We start from the raw sequence: 17,914 nt of genomic DNA on the forward strand, positions 1-17,914 counted from the left end.
AATTAAAATTGGTTAAGGGTTAAGGGTATAAGGGTTAAGGTTCGGGTTTAGTGTAGGGACGTCCCAAGGATCCCACTTAGGATATACCATCCCAGCAGCGTGACACAACTTCAAGTCAACTTCACAGAAGTTTACATGTAATTGTCACTGATCTAGGATCATATTTCCCCTACCCCAACACATGTACAACGCTTACATCCGAAAAGCTGAAACTGTGTCTAGCGTCACCTTACACCAAAACGTCTCGCGAGATGTCATATTTTATTGATTTGAAACATGGCGTCGGAAGGAGAAGCGTGCAGTGTTTCTGTTGTTGAACCAGAGACCGGAGACGGGTAAGTCTCTGTTAAAACGGTGAAATACCAGGGTTTTTGTTTATAATATATGTTTGGTGGTAGACAACCAGCTAAATATTCATAAATATTGCAATTACAGCTAGCTAGCTTACCCTCAACAAGCCAGCCCGCTGACGTTAGCCAACTGAAGGTAACGTCGTTAGCTTGTTAGCAAGCTAACTGTTTCATTCAAATGCCTTTCCAACTTGTAAGCTAACTAGCGATCAACTAGCTAAAGCATCAAAGCACAGGCTGATTTCCTTGACCAATATCTGCTTCTAAATAAATCCCAAGCATGAATCCTGCAGAACCTAGCTAGCAAACCAAGGGAAAATAGCTACCTAGTTAGCTCTGGTCCGGGGCGTTACGTGCGGTTTGCGAATGGATGCTGAGTTCAACAGTAGAAACAATAACAAAGCAACCGTACCCGCCCCTGTTAGGTAAAAAGCTGAGGGATGCGGCTGAAGAAATGTAACCACTCAAATTCATAGACCGAACTATGGATGCAAGGACCCTCCATGATATCAAGAGTATAGTTGTACCCATGTTTTGATGCTATATAGTGTTTGTTTACATTTACTTTGTCTACAAACATTGAAGTAAAAAAGCGTATATTTTAGATTTCTGAAGGAGTACGACAGTTGAACTAAGCTCATGAGGCATTTATAAGTTAAATTCTAGAAACATCAAGTTATAAGTCCAAAAATGGATGTAACAACAGCTGATTGCGCCTTTAAAGGCTGAACCTTATTCAACGCCACACATCTTTCTCCATTAATATTATTACTTACAAAAGGAAAAATCTCCCTTGAGTGCTGACAAACTTTTCTCTGTGTACTTAAACGGTAAATTATCCAAAATACGAAGTAAATTACTTTTGAGCACTTTGTTTACCGCCAGACTAGCTCTGGTCCATGTTAGTGCCCAATCGACGCATGCGCATGGTCCACAGCTAGTCTTAAATATAAGAATATAAAGGTTAATGGCTGATCAGTTATCCCAGCTGTGACCATAGCGTGTAGCTAACCAGCTAATGTTCATGTCGTCATATCTTTGTTTACTTTCAGTGATGCTGGATTTGGGGACCTGACAGGCAACCTGGAGACTGAGTCATCGAATGGCAAAGAGGCCATGGTACCACACCTCTAATACAGCAGTTATCTGGATATCTCTTTTCACAGACAGTAGCAGTAACTAACCCTTTTTCCTGTGTTCCCCTCCTCAGGATCCGGGTAGTGAGGGTTTGGAGGCGGCTGACACCCAGACAGGTTCTGGGGATGAGGAGAGCGGCAGGCACCAGGGAGAGGTGGAGCTGCAGTGTGCTCTCTGTATGAAGTGGTTCACTGCCGACACCTTCAGTATCGACACCGCGTACGTCTGACTCACTTAGTAACTCAATCTATCTCTTACCATAGAGGCCTTTGGCTAACTGATTCCAAGACTAAGCTTGTTAGACCTTGAATTAGACCCCTTGAGCTCGAATAACCAGGTAGCTACTGGTTTAAATTTAAAATGTTCAGGATCAAGGTCTTTGATTAGTCTTTCTCCCGCTCTCTCCAGGACGTGTCTGCCTTTCATGACCAACTATGTGTTCCATTGTAACGTGTGTCATCACAGCGGCAACACCTACTTCCTCCGGAAACAAGCCAGTAGGTGTTCTCATTCAGCTGATACACTTCTGTGTGTGTGTGTGTGTGTGTGTGTGTGTGTGTGTGTTTGGTGATTACTGATGGTCTGTTATTTAGTGATGTACTGATTGAGTGATGCTGTGTGTTCCAGACCTGAAGGAGATGTGTCTGACTGCTCTGGCCAACCTCACATGGAGTTCCAGGACTCAGGAGGAACACCCCAAGACTATGTTCTCCAAAGACAAGGTCAGTCCCCTCAACAGTCCCAACATAGAACCCACAGTAATACACATTGAGAAGCGAATATGTGATCTTTGGAAATGCTTGATTTTATATGTCATGTCAAGATATTACACATCTTTTGCGTATGTTTTTCATTTGCTTAAAACACTGGATATGTTAATGTCATATTTTCCAGTACACTCTCTCTCTCCTTGCAGGACATCATCCCATTCATTGATAAGTACTGGGAGTGTATGACCACCCGACAGAGACCTGGAAAACTTACCTGGCCCAACAACCTAGTCAAGACCATGGTGAGTATAAGAGCAACCACTGACTTGCACAGATGCACCAAACTACACACATCACACTAAACCGTCACTGTTTAAACAAAATATATATATATATACTACCGGTCAAAAGTTTTAGAACACCTACTCATTCAAGAGTTTTTCTTTATTTTTTTTACTATTTTCTACATTGTAGAATAATAGTGAAGACATCAATACTATGAAATAACACATGGAATCATGTATTAACCAAAAAAGTGTTAAACAAATCAATCTATTTTATATTTGAGATTCTTCAAATAGCCACCCTTTGCCTTGATGACAGCTTTGCACACTCTTGGCATTCTCGCAACCAGCTTCATGAGGTGGTCACCTGGAATGCATTTCAATTAACAGGTGTGCCTTCTTAAAAGTTAATTTGTGGAATTTATTTTCTTCTTTCCTTCTTAGCCAATCAGTTGTGTTGTGACAAGGTAGGGGGGTATACAGAAGATAGCCCTATTTGGTAAAAGACCAAGTCCATATTATGGCAAGAACAGCTCAAATAAGCAAAGAGAAACGACAGTCCATCATTAAGACATGAAGGTCAGTCAATACGGAACATTTCAAGAACACCAATAAGAAGAAGAGACTTGCTTTGGCCAAGAAACACGAGCAATGGACATTAGACCGGTGGAAATTTGTCCTTTGGTCTGGAGATTTTTGGTTCCAACCGCCGTGTCCTTGTGAGACGCGGTGTGGGTGAATGGATGTTATATTTAAAATATATTTTGATTTGTTTAACACTTCTTTGGTTACTACATGATTACATACAGTGGGGAGAACAAGTATTTGATACACTGACGATCTTGCAGGTTTTCCTACTTACAAAGCATGTAGAGGTCTGTAATGTTTATCATAGGTACACTTCAACTGTGAGAGACGGAATCTAAAACAAAAATCCTGAAAATCACATTGTATGATTTTTAAGTAATTAATTAGCATTTTATTGCATGACATAAGTTTTTGATACATCAGAAAAGCAGAACTTAATATTTGGTACAGAAACCATTGTTTGCAATTTCAGAGATCATACGTTTCCTGTAGGTCTTGACCAGGTTTGCACACACTGCAGCAGGGATTTTGGCCCACTCCTCCATACAGACCTTCTCCAGATCCTTCAGGTTTCGGGGCTGTCGCTGGGCAATACAGACTTTCAGCTCCCTCCAAAGATGTTCTATTGGGTTCAGGTCTGGAGACTGGCTAGGCCACTCCAGGACCTTGAGATGCTTCTTACGGAGCCACTCCTTAGTTGCCCTGGCTGTGTGTTTCGGGTCGTTGTCATGCTGGAAGACCCAGCCACAACCCATCTTCAATGCTCTTACTGAGGGAAGGAGGTTGTTAGCCAAGATCTCGCGATACATGGCCCCATCCATCCTCCCCTCAATACGGTGCAGTTGTCCTGTCCCTTTTGCAGAAAAGCATCCCCAAAGAATGATGTTTCCACCTCCATGCTTCACGGTTGGGATGGTGTTCTTGGGGTTGTACTCATCCTTTTTCTTCCTCCAAACACAGCGAGTGGAGTTTAGACCAAAAAGCTCTATTTTTGTCTCATCAGACCACATGACCTTCTCCCATTCCTCCTCTGGATCATCCAGATGGTCATTGGCAAACTTCAGACGGGCCTGGACATGCACTGGCTTGAGCAGGGGGACCTTGCGTGCGCTGCAGGATTTTAATCCATGACGGCGTAGTGTGTTACTAATGGTTTTCTTTGAGACTGTGGTCTCAGTTCTCTTCAGGTCATTGACCAGGTCCTGCCGTGTAGTTCTGGGCTGATCCCTCACCTTCCTCATGATCATTGATGCCCCACGAGGTGAGATCTTGCATGGAGCCCCAGACCGAGGGTGATTGACCGTCATCTTGAACTTCTTCCTTTTTCTAATAATTGTGCCAACAGTTGTTGCCTTCTCACCAAGCTGCTTGCCTATTGTCCTGTAGCCCATCCCAGCCTTGTGCAGGTCTACAATTTTATCCCTGATGTCCTTACACAGCTCTCTGGTCTTGGCCATTGTGGAGAGGTTGGAGTCTGTTTGATTGAGTGTGTGGACAGGTGTCTTTTATACAGGTAGCGAGTTCAAACTGGTGCATTTAATACAGGTAATGAGTGGAGAACAGGAGGGCTTCTTAAAGAAAAACTAACAGGTCTGTGAGAGCCGGAATTCTTACTGGTTGGTAGGTGATCAAATACTTATGTCATGCAATAAAATGCAAATTAATTACTTAAAAATCATACAATGTGATTTTCAGGATTTTGTTTTAGATTCCGTCTCTCACAGTTGAAGTGTACCTATGATAAACATTACAGACCTCTACATGCTTTGTAAGTAGGAAAACCTGCAAGATCGTCAGTGTATCAAATACTTGTTCTCCCCACTGTATGAGTTATTTCATAGTTTTGATGTCTTCACTATTATTCTACAATGTAGAAAATAGTAAAAATATAGAAAAACCCTTGAATGAGTAGGTGTTCTAAAACTTTTGACCGGTAGTGTACATACATTTTACATACATGGTACTTTTATATAAAGGAGTCATATAACAATAATACATTACCAAACATAAGCTCTTTAATCCCACCCCTCAGCCGCTCTCAGCCCATCCCACCTATCACCATAGATCTTCACTGTTACACCGTTGAAAAAGTACCTGGACTTTCTCTTAGAAACAGATAATGTCTTTACTTGACTTCTCTGTCTTTCAGAGTAAAGAGCGGGATGTGTTCCTGGTGAAGGAGCAGCCAGACCCAGGCAGTAAGGACCCAGAGGAGGACTACCCCAAGTTTGGCCTGCTGGACCAGGTAGGAAAACACAGCAGACAAACACACACACATACACAGTGATGCTGACAGTTGGTTGATTTTTTTTCATCTCAGGATTTGGGCAGCATTGGACCGTCTTACGACAACCAGAAACAGACCACCGCTGCTCCCACTCCTGGAGGGCTCAACGGTAAGTGCTAAACACACCAACACACTCTTAAACACACACTCTCTCAAAACACACCAACACACACTGTCACACATCAACACAAATTCTCACTAAACACACAACACGTCACACTCACACACATACTGTTTTTCATGGAATTAGTTATCAATGTGTCACAGTAGAGCATAATGCCACACAGAAGACGTTCTCATGTTATAAATGCTATATACATGCTGTGCTGCGTTCCAGGTGGACCTTCTTTCTCAGGTGAATATGATGTGGTGTTTTGGTATCTGCCTCTGAGCCCTGTGTTTCGTGCAATCATAACTCTCCAGGTAGAATTTGCCCATAGGCACAGATCAAGGATCAGCTTAAACTCCCCCATTCCTTACCCAAACAATTTAGGGGCAAAATGCAGTCTGACCTTTGATCAGGATATTCAGGCAACCACCCTGCTCCAATCGTAACCCCATCCCTCACCTGCTCTCCGCTTATGTTGGTGCCCTGAAGCGTTTTCCCTTTTGATCTGGCTTTTGATTGGTGGACTGATTGAATGACGTAATTTCCTTTGGCTTTCTGCTCCTGAGTTCACGGGCTTCATCCCAATACTCTGGAACAGCCTCTTCCTTCCTTTTCTTGCCCAGTGGTGAGTGGTATAGGAAAGACAGAAGGAGGCTGTTAAAGTTGGGACACAGCTATGGTGTGAATTAATCCCTTTGCTTCCTCTGTGTGTCTGCACTTCTTAATAAACTCAGCAAAAAAAGAAACGTCCCTTTTTCAGCACCCTGTCTTTCAAAGATAATTCGTAAAACTCAAAATAACTTCACAGATCTTCATTGTAAAGGGTTTAAACACTGTTTCCCATGCTTGTTCAATGAACCATAAACAATTAATGAACATGCACCTGTGGTACGGTCGTCAAAACACTAACAGTTTACAGACGGTAGGCAATTAAGGTCACAGTTATGAAAACATAGAACACTAAAGAGGCCTTTCTACTGACTCTGAAAAACACAAAAAGAAAGATGCTCAGGGTCCCCGCTCATCTGCGTGAATGTGCCTTAGGCATGCTGCAAGGATGCATGAGGACTGCAGATGTGGCCAGGGCAATAAATTGCAATGTCCATACTGTGAGACGCCTAAGACAGCGCTACAGGGAGACAGGACGGACAGCTGATCGTCCTCGCAGTGGCAGACCACGTGTAACAACACCTACACAGGATCGGTACATCCGAAAATCACACCTGCGGGACAGAGGTGGAGGGTCCGTCATGGTCTAGGGCGGTGTGTCACAGCATCATCGGACTGAGCTTGTTGTCATAGCAGGCAATCTCAACGCTGTGCGTTACAGGGAAGACATCCTCCTCCCTCATGTGGTACCCTTCCTGCGGGCTCATCCTGACATGACCCTCCAGCATTACAATGTGAAGAGCCCGGATCTCAATCTCATTGAGCACGTCTGGGACCTGTTGGATCGGAGGGTGAGGGCTAGGGCCATTCCTCCCAGAAATGTCAGGGAACTTGCAGGTGACTTGGTGGGAGAGTGGGATAACATCTCACAGCAAGAACTGGCAAATCTGGTGCAGTCCATGAGGAGGAGATGCACTGCAGTACTTAATGCAGCTGGTGGCCACACCAGATACTGACTGTTACTTTTGATTTTGACCCCCACTTTGTTCAGGGACACATTATTCAATTGCTGTTAGTCACATGTCTGTGGAACTTGTTCAGTTTATGTCTCAGTTGTTGAATCTTGTTATGTTCATACAAATATTTACACATGTTAAGATTGCTGAAAATTAACGCAGTTGACAGTGAGAGGACGTTTCTTTTTTTGCTGAGTTTATGTGGTGTCCCTCCCTGCTCAATTCACGCTTGTACCTCTTAGGTGACTTTTTGATAGTGCTGAAAGTGTGTGTGTTCTATAGTGTAACCTGTGTGTGTGTTGTGTGAAGGTGGTCTGGCCCCTGGCCCAGGTAAAGGTAGAGGAGCCAAGCGTAAGCAGCAGCAGCAGCAACAGGAGGGAGCCACAGCCGGAGCAGCTAAGAGAACACGCAGGTACAACACAGATTAAAACATGTCCTTAGTGTTCTTATAGGTCTGAGAACTTTTTTCACCTTTATTTTAACAGGGAAGACATATTGAGACCTAGGTCTCTTTTACAAATGCGCCCTGTATATACAACGTAAATATACACATTATACCCTATATATACAGTTGAAGTCGGAAGTTTACATACACCTTAGCCAAATACATTTAAACTCAGTTTTTCACAATTCCTGACATTTAATCCTAGTAAAAATTCCCTGTCTTAGGTCAGTTAGGATCACCACTTTATTTTAAGAATGTGAAATAATAGTAGAGTGATTTATTTTCTGCTTTTATTTCTTTCATCACATTCCCAGTGGGTCAGAAGTTTACATACACTCAATTAGTATTTGGTAGCATTGCCTTTAAATTGTTTAACTTGGGTCAAATGTTTCGGGTAGCCTTCCACAAGCTTCCCACAATAAGTTGGGTGAGTTTTAGCCCATTCCTCCTGACAGAGCTGGTGTAACTGAGTCAGGTTTGTAGGCCTCCTTGCTCGCACACGCTTTTTCAGTTCTGCCCACAAATGTTCTATAGGATTGAGGTCAGGGCTTTGTGATGGCCACTCCAATACCTTGACTTTGTTGTCCTTAAGCTATTTTGCCACAACTTTGGAAGTATGCTTGGGGTCATTGTCCATTTGGAAGACCCATTTACGACCAAGCTTTAACTTCCTGACTGATGTCTTGAGATGTTGCTTCAATATATCCACATAATTTTCCTTCCTCATGATGCTATCTATTTTGTGAAGTGCACCAGTCCCTCCTGCAGCAAATCACCCCCACAGCATGATGCTGCCACCCCTGTGCTTCATGGTTGGGATGGTGTTCTTCGGCTTGCAAGCAACCCCCTTTTTCCTCCAAGCATAACGATGGTCATTATGGCCAAACAGTTCTATTTTTGTTTCATCAGACCAGAGGACATTTCTCCAAAAAGTACGATCTTTGTCCCCATGTGCAGTTGCAAACCGTAGTCTGGCTTTTTTTATTGCGGTTTTGGAGCAGTGGCTTCTTCCTTGCTGAGCGGCCTTTCAGGTTATGTCGATATAGGACTTGTTTTACTGTGGATATAGATACTTTTGTACCTGTTTCCTCCAGCATCTTCACAAGGTCCTTTGCTGTTGTTCTGGGATTGATTTGCGCTTTTCGCACCAAAGTACGTTCATCTCTAGGAGACAGAACGCGTCTCCTTCCTGAGTGGTATGACGGCTGCGTGGTCCCATGGTATTTATACTTGAAGACTATTGTTTGTACAGATGAACGTGGTACCTTCAGGCGTTTGGAAATTGCTCCCAATGATGAACCAGACTTGTGGAAGTCTACAAAAACATTTCTGAGGTCTTGCCTGATTTCTTTTGATTTTCCTATGATGTCAAGCAAAGAGGCACTGAGTTTAAAGGTAGGCCTTGAAATACATCCACAGGTACACTTCCAATTGACTCAGGCTAATTGACATCATTTATCAGAAGCTTCTAAAGCCATGACATCATTTTCTGGAATTTTCCAAACTGTTTAAAGGCACAGTCAACTTAGTGTATGTAAACTTCTGACCCACTAGAATTGTGATACAGTGAATTATAAGTGAAATAATCTGTCTGTAAACAATTGTTGGAAAAAATACGTGTCATGCACAAAGTAGATGTCCTAACCGACTTGCCAAAACTATAGTTTGTTAACAAGAAATTTGTGGAGTGGTTGAAAAACAAGTTTTAATGACTCCAACCTAAGTGTACGTAAACTTCTGACTTCAACTGTATATACATCTCTGGAAAAAATTAATAGACCACTGCAAATGTTTCTTAAATCAGCATCTCTACATGTATGACAGCCAATCCATTCCAGTGTCTGTTGAATTCCAACACAGGCACACCTCATTCTACAGAATTAGGTACTGATTAGGTGATCACCTGAACCAAATCTTATTTAACGAGGAAAAGTATAAAAACCACTGAATTGAATTTTTGCGCCAGGAGTGGCATAAAGTCACCCAACATCAATGTGAAAGACTGGTGGAGAACATGCCAAGACGCATGAAAGCTGTGATTGAAAATCAGGGTTATTGATTTCTGAACACTTCCTAAGTTAAAACATTAGTATTGCGTTGTTTAAAAATGAACATGAATTTATTTTCTTTGCATTATTCGAGGTCTGACAACACTGCATCTTTTTTGTTATTTTGACCAGTTGTCATTTTCTGCAAATAAATGCTCTAAATGACAATATTTTTATTTGGAATTTGGGAGAAATGTTGTCAGTAGTTTATAGAATAAAACAAAAATGTTATTTTTACCCAAAAACATACCTATAAATAGTAAAACCAGAGAAACGGATAATTTTGCAGTGGTCTCTTATTTTTCAAGAGCAATATACACTGCTCAAAAAAAGAAAGGGAACACTAAAATAACACATCCTAGATCTGAATGAATGAAATCATCTTATTAAATACTTTTTTCTTTACATAGTTGAATGTGCTGACAACAAAATCACACAAAAATTATCAATGGAAATCAAATGTATCAACCCATGGAGGTCTGGATTTGGAGTCACCCTCAAAATTAAAGTGGAAAACCACACTACAGGCTGATCCAACGTTGATGTAATGTCCTTAAAACAAGTCAACATGAGGCTCAGTAGTGTGTGTGGCCTCCACGTGCCTGTATGACCTCCCTACAACGCCTGGGCATGCTCCTGATGAGGTGGCGGATGGTCTCCTGAGGGATCTCCTCCCAGACCTGGACTAAAGCATCCGCCAACTCCTGGACAGTCTGTGGTGCAACGTGGCGTTGGTGGATGGAGCGAGACATGATGTCCCAGATATGCTCAATTGGATTCAGGTCTGGGGAACGGGCAGGTCTCCAGCCACATGAGGTCTAGCATTGTCTTGCATTAGGAGGAACCCAGGGCCAACCGCACCAGCATTTAGTCTCACAAGGGGTCTGAGGATCTCATCTCGGTACCTAATGGCAGTCAGGCTACCTCTGGCGAGCACATGGAGGGCTGTGCGGCCCCCCAAAGAAATGCCACCCCACACCATGACTGACCCACCGCCAAACCGGTCATGCTGGAGGATGTTGCAGGCAGCAGAACGTTCTCCACGGCGTCTCCAGACTCTGTCACGTCTGTCACATGTGCTCAGTGTGAACCTGCTTTCATCTGTGAAGAGCACATGGCGACAGTGGCGAATTTGCCAATCTTGGTGTTCTCTGGCAAATGCCAAACGTCCTGCACGGTGTTGGGCTGTAAGCACAACCCCCACCTGTGGACGTCGGGCCCTCATACCACCCTCATGGAGTCTGTTTCTCCCATTTTCCTTTCTCTCCCTCTGTAGTGACCCTCTGTTCTCGGCCCAGCGTCTTCCTCCCCATGGCTACCCCCTGGAGCACCCCTTCAACAAAGATGGCTACCGCTACATCCTAGCAGAGCCGGACCCTCACGCCCCCGACCCAGAGAAACTGGAGCTGGACTGCTGGGCTGGGAAACCCATCCCTGGAGACCTCTACAGAGCCTGTCTCTACGAGAGAGTACTGCTAGCCCTGCACGACAGAGGTACACACACAGGAAATCCTACTGTAGTGTAGTGGAGATGGGCTTCTCATGTTTAGCTTTACCCAGTAATGTTGAATATCACATTCTCTCAGAATTCTGTCTGTGTGCGTGCGTGCGTGTGTGTGTGTGTGTGTGTGTGTGTGTATATATATATACAGTACCAGTCAAAAGTTTGGATACACCTACTCATTCCAGGGTTTTTCTTTATTTGTACTATTTCCTACATTGTAGAATAACACATACAGTGGGGAAAAAAAAGATTTAGTCAGCCACCAATTGTGCAAGTTCTCCCACTTAAAAAGATGAGAGGCCTGTAATTTTCATCATAGGTACACGTCAACTATGACAGACAAATTGAGAGAAAAAAATCCTGAAAATCACATTGTAGGATTTTTAATGAATTTATTTGCAAATTATGGTGGAAAATAAGTATTTGTTCACCTACAAACAAGCAAGATTTCTGGCTCTCACAGACCTGTAACTTCTTCTTTAAGAGGCTCCTCTGTCCTCCACTCGTTACCTGTATTAATGGCACCTGTTTGAACTTGTTATCAGTATAAAAGACACCTGTCCACAACCTCAAACAGTCACACTCCAAACTCCACTATGGCCAAGACCAAAGAGCTGTCAAAGGACACCAGAAACAAAATTGTAGACCTGCACCAGGCTGCGAAGACTGAATCTGCAATAGGTAAGCAGCTTGGTTTGAAGAAATCAACTGTGGGAGCAATTATTAAGAAATGGAAGACATACAAGACCACTGATAATCTCCCTCGATCTGGGGCTCCACGCAAGATCTCACCCCGTGGGGTCAAAATGATCACAAGAACGGTGAGCAAAAATCCCAGAACCACACGGGGGGACCTAGTGAATGACCTGCAGAGAGCTGGGACCAAAGTAACAAAGCCTACCATCAGTAACACACTACGCCGCCAGGGACTCAAATCCTGCAGTGCCAGACGTGTCCCCCTGCTTAAGCCAGTACATGTCCAGGCCCGTCTGAAGTTTGCTAGAGTGCATTTGGATGATCCAGAAGAGGATTGGGAGAATGTCATATGGTCAGATGAAACCAAAATATAACTTTTTGGTAAAAACTCAACTCGTCGTGTTTGGAGGACAAAGAATGCTATCCATCCAAAGAACACCATACCTACTGTGAAGCATGGGGGTGGAAACATCATGCTTTGGGGCTGTTTTTCAGCAAAGGGACCAGGACGACTGATCCGTGTAAAGGAAAGAATGAATGGGGCCATGTATCGTGAGATTTTGAGTGAAAACCTCCTTCCATGAAGATGAAACCTGGCTGGGTCTTTCAGCATGACAATGATCCCAAACACACCGCCCGGGCAACAAAGGAATGGCTTCGTAAGAAGCATTTCAAGGTCCTGGAGTGGCCTAGCCAGTCTCCAGATCTCAACCCCATAGAAAATCTTTGGAGGGAGTTGAAAGTCCATGTTGCCCAGCGACAGCCCCAAAACATCACTGCTCTAGAGGAGATCTGCATGGAGGAATGGGCCAAAATACCAGCAACAGTGTGTGAAAACCTTGTGAAGACTTACAGAAAACGTTTGACCTGTGTCATTGCCAACAAAGGGTATATAACAAAGTATTGAGAAACATTTGTTATTGACCAAATACTTATTTTCCACCATAATTTGCAAATAAATTCATTAAAAATCCTACAATGTGATTTTCTGGATTTTTTTCCCTCATTTTGTCTGTCATAGTTGACGTGTACCTATGATGAAAATTACAGGCCTCTCTCATCTTTTTAAGTGGGAGAACTTGCACAATTGGTGGCTGACTAAATACTTTTTTCCCCACTGTATGGAATCATGTATTAACCAAAAAAGTGTTAAACAAATCAAAATCTATTTTATATTTGAGATTCTTCAAAGTAGCCACCTTGATGACAGCTTTGCACACTCTTGGCATTCTCTCAACCAGCTTCATGAGGTAGTCACCTGGAATGCATTTCAATTAACAGGTGGGCCTTATTAAAAATTAATCTGTGGAATTTCTTTCCTTAATGCGTTTGAGTCAATCAGTTGCGTTGTGACAAGGTAGGGGGGTATACAGAACTCCATATTATGGCAAGAACAGCTCAATTAAGCAAAGAGAAACGACAGACCATCATTACTTTAAGATATGAAGGTCAGTCAATATGGAACATTTCAAGAACTTTGAAAGGTTTTTCAAGTGCAGTCTCAAAAACCATCAAGCGCTGTGATGAAACTGGCTCTCATGAGGACCGCCACAGGAAAGGAAGACCCAGAGTTACCTCTGCTGCAGGGGATAAGTTCATTAGAGTTAACTGCACCTTGGATTGCAGTCCAAATAAATCCTTCACAGAGTTCAAGTAACAAACACATCTCAACATCAACTGTTCAGAGGAGACTGTGAATCAGGCCTTCATGGTCAAATTGCTGCCAAGAAACACGCGCAATGGACATTAGACCGGTGGAAATCTGTCCTTTTGGTCTGATGAGTCCAATTTGAGATTTTTGGTTCCGTGTCTTTGTGAGACGCAGAGTAGGTGAACGGATGATCTCCGCATATGTGGTTCCCACCGTGAAGCATGGTGGAGGAGGTGTGATGGTGTGGGGGTGCTTTGCTGGTGACACTGTCTGTGATCTATTTAGATTCAAGGCACACTTAACTAGCATGGCTACCACAGCATTCTGCAGTGATACGCCATCCCATCTCGTTTGGGCTTAGTGGGACTATCATTTGTTTTTCAACAGGACAATGACCCAACACACCTCCAGGCTGTGTAAGGGCTATTTGACCAAGAAGGAGAGTGATGGAGTGCTGCATCAGATGACCTGGCCTCCACAATCACCCGACCTCAACCCAATTGAGATGGTTTGGGATGAGTTGAACCACAGAGTGAAGGAAAAGCAGCTAACAAGTGCACAGCATATGTGGGAACTCCTTCAAGACTGGAAAAGCATTCCAGGTGAAGCTGGTTGAGAGAATGTCAAGAGTGTGCAAAGCTGTCATCAAGGTGGCTACTTTGAAGACTAAAATATATTTTGATTTGTTTAACACTTTTTTGGTTACTACATGATTCCATATGTGTTCTTTTAATAGTTTTGATGTCTTCACTATTATTCTACAATGTAGAAAATAGTAAAAATAAAGAAAAACCCTTGAATGTAGGTGTGTCCAAACTTTTGACTGGTACTGTATGTCTGCAGCCCCCCAGCTGAAGATCTCAGATGACCGTCTGACAGTGACAGGGGAGAAGGGTTACTCCATGGTCAGAGCCTCCCATGGTGTCAGGAAAGGATCATGGTACTTTGAGGTCTCCATCGATGAGATGCCCCCGGACACCGCAGCCAGACTGGGCTGGTCTCAGCCTCTAGGTTAGTACCACGCAAGTGCACACACACACACGCGCATAAGCAAACGACCATACACACATGGAGACAGCATATGTAATAACTTGTGTGTGTGTGTTGTAGGTAACCTGCAGGCCCCTCTGGGCTATGATAAGTTCAGCTACTCATGGCGCAGTAAGAAGGGGACACGTTTCCACCAGTCTGTAGGGAAACACTACTCCTCAGGCTACGGACAGGGAGACACTCTGGGCTTCTTCATAGAACTACCAGACGGCACTGAGACTGCAAAGGCACTGCCGGACACTTACAAGGACAAGGTACTTTTTCTAATATATTTTTCAAATACTAGTGTTGATTAATGTGTAACTGAGAATAGGAAGTAGCAGGCATCCACTCTCTGTTGTAGTTATGAGACTTGACCTCTCATCCCTGTGTGTTCTCTTAGGCGCTGATTAAGTTTAAGAGTTACCTGTACTTTGAGGAGAAGGACTATGTGGACAAGGCAGAGAAGAGCCTGAAGACTGTTACCCCCAGCAGGGTGATGCTCCAGCATAGAACTACAACCAATAGATCAGACATTCACATTTAAAGCAATGGGGATTATCTCAGAATGCACTGCCAATTTCTTATGATTCCTATTGGTTGTCCTTATCATACATGTTGTTGACATAATAGATATAGGATTGGCATTTCCATTTGTTGATACCTTTGTTCTCCCCTCCTCTCCAGATGCTGTTCTATAAGAATGGTGTGAACCTGGGTCTGGCCTATGAAAATCTGTTTGAGGGGCTCTACTTCCCTGCCATCTCTCTTTACCGGGGCTGCACGGTTAGTAGTGTGTGTGTGTTTGTGTGTGTGTGTGTCTGTTTGAAGGGTTATATTTTCCGTCCATCTCCCTCCACAGCACCGTAAGTAATACAATGCCCCAGAGGTTTATTGTGCTGTGATATATAGCAGTATCTACTCCAAGGATGCCCAATCCTTTTTAATCACGTTGTGATGATTATCCCTCTTTTCACCCAGGTTTCGGTTAACTTTGGACCACTTTTCAAACACCCTCCAAAAGACATCAAGTACCAGCCAGTGAGTACACACACACACACATATACAGTGCGTTCAGAAAGTCCTTGACTTTTTCCATTTTTATTTGTTACTGCCTGAATTTTAAATGGTTTAAATAGAGATTTTTTTGTCACTTGCCTACACACAATACCCCATAGTGTTAAAGTGAAATTATGTTTTTCTAAACTTTTACAAATTAATTTAAAATGAAAAGCTGAAATGTCTTGAGTCAATAACTATTCAATGCCTTTGTTATGGCAAGCCTAAAGTTCAGGAGTAAACATGTGTATAACAAGTCGCAAAATAAATTGCATGGACTCACTCAATGTGCAATAATAGTGTTTAACATGATTTTTGAATGACTACCTCATCTCTGTACCTCACACATGCAATTATCTGGAAGGTCCCTCAGTCGGGCAGTGAATTTCAAACACAGATTTAACAACAAAGACCTGGGAAGTTTTCCAATGCTCGCAAAGGGCACCTAATGGTAGAATGGTTAAAATAGACACGGAATAGCCCTTTGAGCATGATGAAGTTATTAATTATACTTTGGATGGTGTATCAATACACCGTCACTACAAAGATACAGGCGTCCTTCCTAACTCACTTGCCAGAGGGGATTTCACTAAAGTAATACTGCAAAAAATGTGGCAAAGTAATGAACTTTTTGTCCTGAATACAAAGTGTTATGCTTCGGGCAAATCCAATACAACACATTACTGAGTACCATTCTCCATATTTTCAAGCATAGTGGTGGCTGCATCATATTATGGGTATGCTTGTAATCGTTAAGGACTGGGGAGTTTTTCAGGAAATAAATAAATGGAATGGAGCTAAGCACAGGCAAAATCCTAAAGGAAAACCTGGTTGTCTGCTTTCCACCAGACATTTAGGAGATTTCACCTTTCAGTAGGACAGTAACCTAAAACACAAGGCCAAATCTACACTGGTGTTGCTTACCAAGAAGACAGTGAATGTTCCTGAGTGGTAGAGTAAGTTTTGACTTAAATCTACTTAAATCTATGGCAAGACCTGAAAATGGTTCTCTAGCAATGACCAACAACCAATTTGACAGAGCTTGAAGGATTTTGAAAATAATAATGGGCAAATGTTGCACAATCCAGGTGTGGAAAGCTCTTAGACTTACCCAGAAAGACTTACAGCTGTAATCACTGCCGAAGGTGTTTCTACAAAGTATTGACTCAGGGCTGTGAATACTTATGTAAATGAGATGTATGTATTTAATTTGAAATAAATTTGCAAAGATTTCTAAAAACATGTTTTCACTTTGTCATTATGGGGTATTGAGTGTAGATGGGTGAGAGAAAAACATCAAACGAATTAGTTTTGAATTCAGGCTGTAACACGTGGAATAAGTCAAGGGGTATGAATACTTCCTGAAGGCACTGTACATATACTTTATTTTTATTTTATTAGACAAGCAATAGAGATGCTTGTAGTTTTGATGTCACTGAGGTTGTAGATTTGATTGATTGGTGTGTGTTTGTGTCTCCAGATGAGTGATATGGGCTGGGGAGCGGTGATCGAACACACACTGGCTGACATGCTGTATCATGTAGAGACAGACGTGGACGGGCGACGTAGCCCGCCCTGGGAAGGATAAACACACACACACAGACGGCCAGTTGAGTGTTCGGACAGGCATGGAGGAGTCCATTCCAGCATTTATTGGTGGGTTGATGTCGACCTGAACATCGACACTTTGTGGTCTCTTTGTGGAGTCCCTTAAACATTATTGTCATTCCCACGGGGGGCCAGTATGAAAAATGTATGCACTCACTAATTGTAAGTCGCTCTGGATAAGAGCGTCTGCTAAATTACTAAAATGTAAATGTAAAATGTAACTTAAATAAACTGCACCCTTCTATTGAACAAGATGTGAGTGATCAAAAGGAGACTTTGGTGTCAGTTGACAGTGAACTTGCTTTTTCTTATCAACTCTTTTTGGTGAATGAAGCAGTTTAGGTGTTCCAGCACTGTACAATCATATACTGTATGTATGGACAAGTTTCAAATTCATTATCCATTTTTGTGAAACACCCCAGATATTCTTAGTTACAGATATTATTTCTTCAAGCATATGAACAGATTCTGTTTTTGTTCATTTACCTGCCAGCTGGTCTCATAAACTAGGTTTCCATACTATTGGCCACAGATCTTCATGCAAATATTCTAAAATCAGCATAAATATGCGCATTTTCCCACGAGAGACGTGTTTCCAACAAATTGACTGGTTGCGAATTAGTCTTTGCGTGACGAAGTAGTACACATAAAAATAACTTTTGCGGTTCAATTCCCATGTACCGAAAAAAAAAAAGAAGCATTTTCAACTCTACTGATGGTTTTGTCACAAAACAATTTGCGTTACATAGCGAATGTGCCCACTCAGGTATTGACATGTGCGCTC

At 42.6% G+C, this 17,914-nt stretch overlaps 1 protein-coding gene across 2 annotated transcripts; it reads left to right on the forward strand.

The window, feature by feature from the left end:
- The first annotated feature begins 253 nt into the window (after positions 1-253).
- On the forward strand, positions 254-17,402 carry LOC311127227 (set1/Ash2 histone methyltransferase complex subunit ASH2-like). Of its 2 annotated transcripts, XM_084159022.1 has the most exons (17): positions 254-335; positions 1,403-1,469; positions 1,561-1,706; positions 1,896-1,984; positions 2,115-2,209; positions 2,404-2,499; positions 5,219-5,314; positions 5,390-5,465; positions 5,694-5,711; positions 7,400-7,502; positions 10,860-11,077; positions 14,278-14,445; positions 14,545-14,738; positions 14,867-14,959; positions 15,151-15,249; positions 15,445-15,504; positions 17,003-17,402. In XM_084159022.1, exons 1-17 carry the CDS (start codon positions 277-279, stop codon positions 17,108-17,110), a joined length of 1,785 nt encoding a protein of 594 aa, XP_084015148.1. In that variant the 5' UTR covers positions 254-276; the 3' UTR covers positions 17,111-17,402. The 2 variants fall into 2 exon arrangements, with proteins under 2 accessions (XP_084015148.1, XP_084015149.1); XM_084159023.1 differs by lacking the exon at positions 5,694-5,711.
- Positions 17,403-17,914: the final 512 nt, after the last annotated feature.

The sequence above is a fragment of the Coregonus lavaretus genome (assembly GCF_964263955.1).
Source record: "Coregonus lavaretus genome assembly, chromosome: 4".
Classification (NCBI taxonomy): domain Eukaryota; kingdom Metazoa; phylum Chordata; class Actinopteri; order Salmoniformes; family Salmonidae; genus Coregonus; species Coregonus lavaretus.

Bases quoted from the DNA above. Each gene is read 5' to 3' on its own strand.
- LOC311127227 (XM_084159022.1), top strand. From the start codon at position 277: ATGGCGTCGGAAGGAGAAGCGTGCAGTGTTTCTGTTGTTGAACCAGAG. The intron at 14,446-14,544 runs GTTAGTACCACG...TGTGTGTTGTAG, and splicing joins GGGCTGGTCTCAGCCTCTAG to GTAACCTGCAGGCCCCTCTG. The intron at 15,250-15,444 runs GTTAGTAGTGTG...CTTTTCACCCAG, and splicing joins CTCTTTACCGGGGCTGCACG to GTTTCGGTTAACTTTGGACC.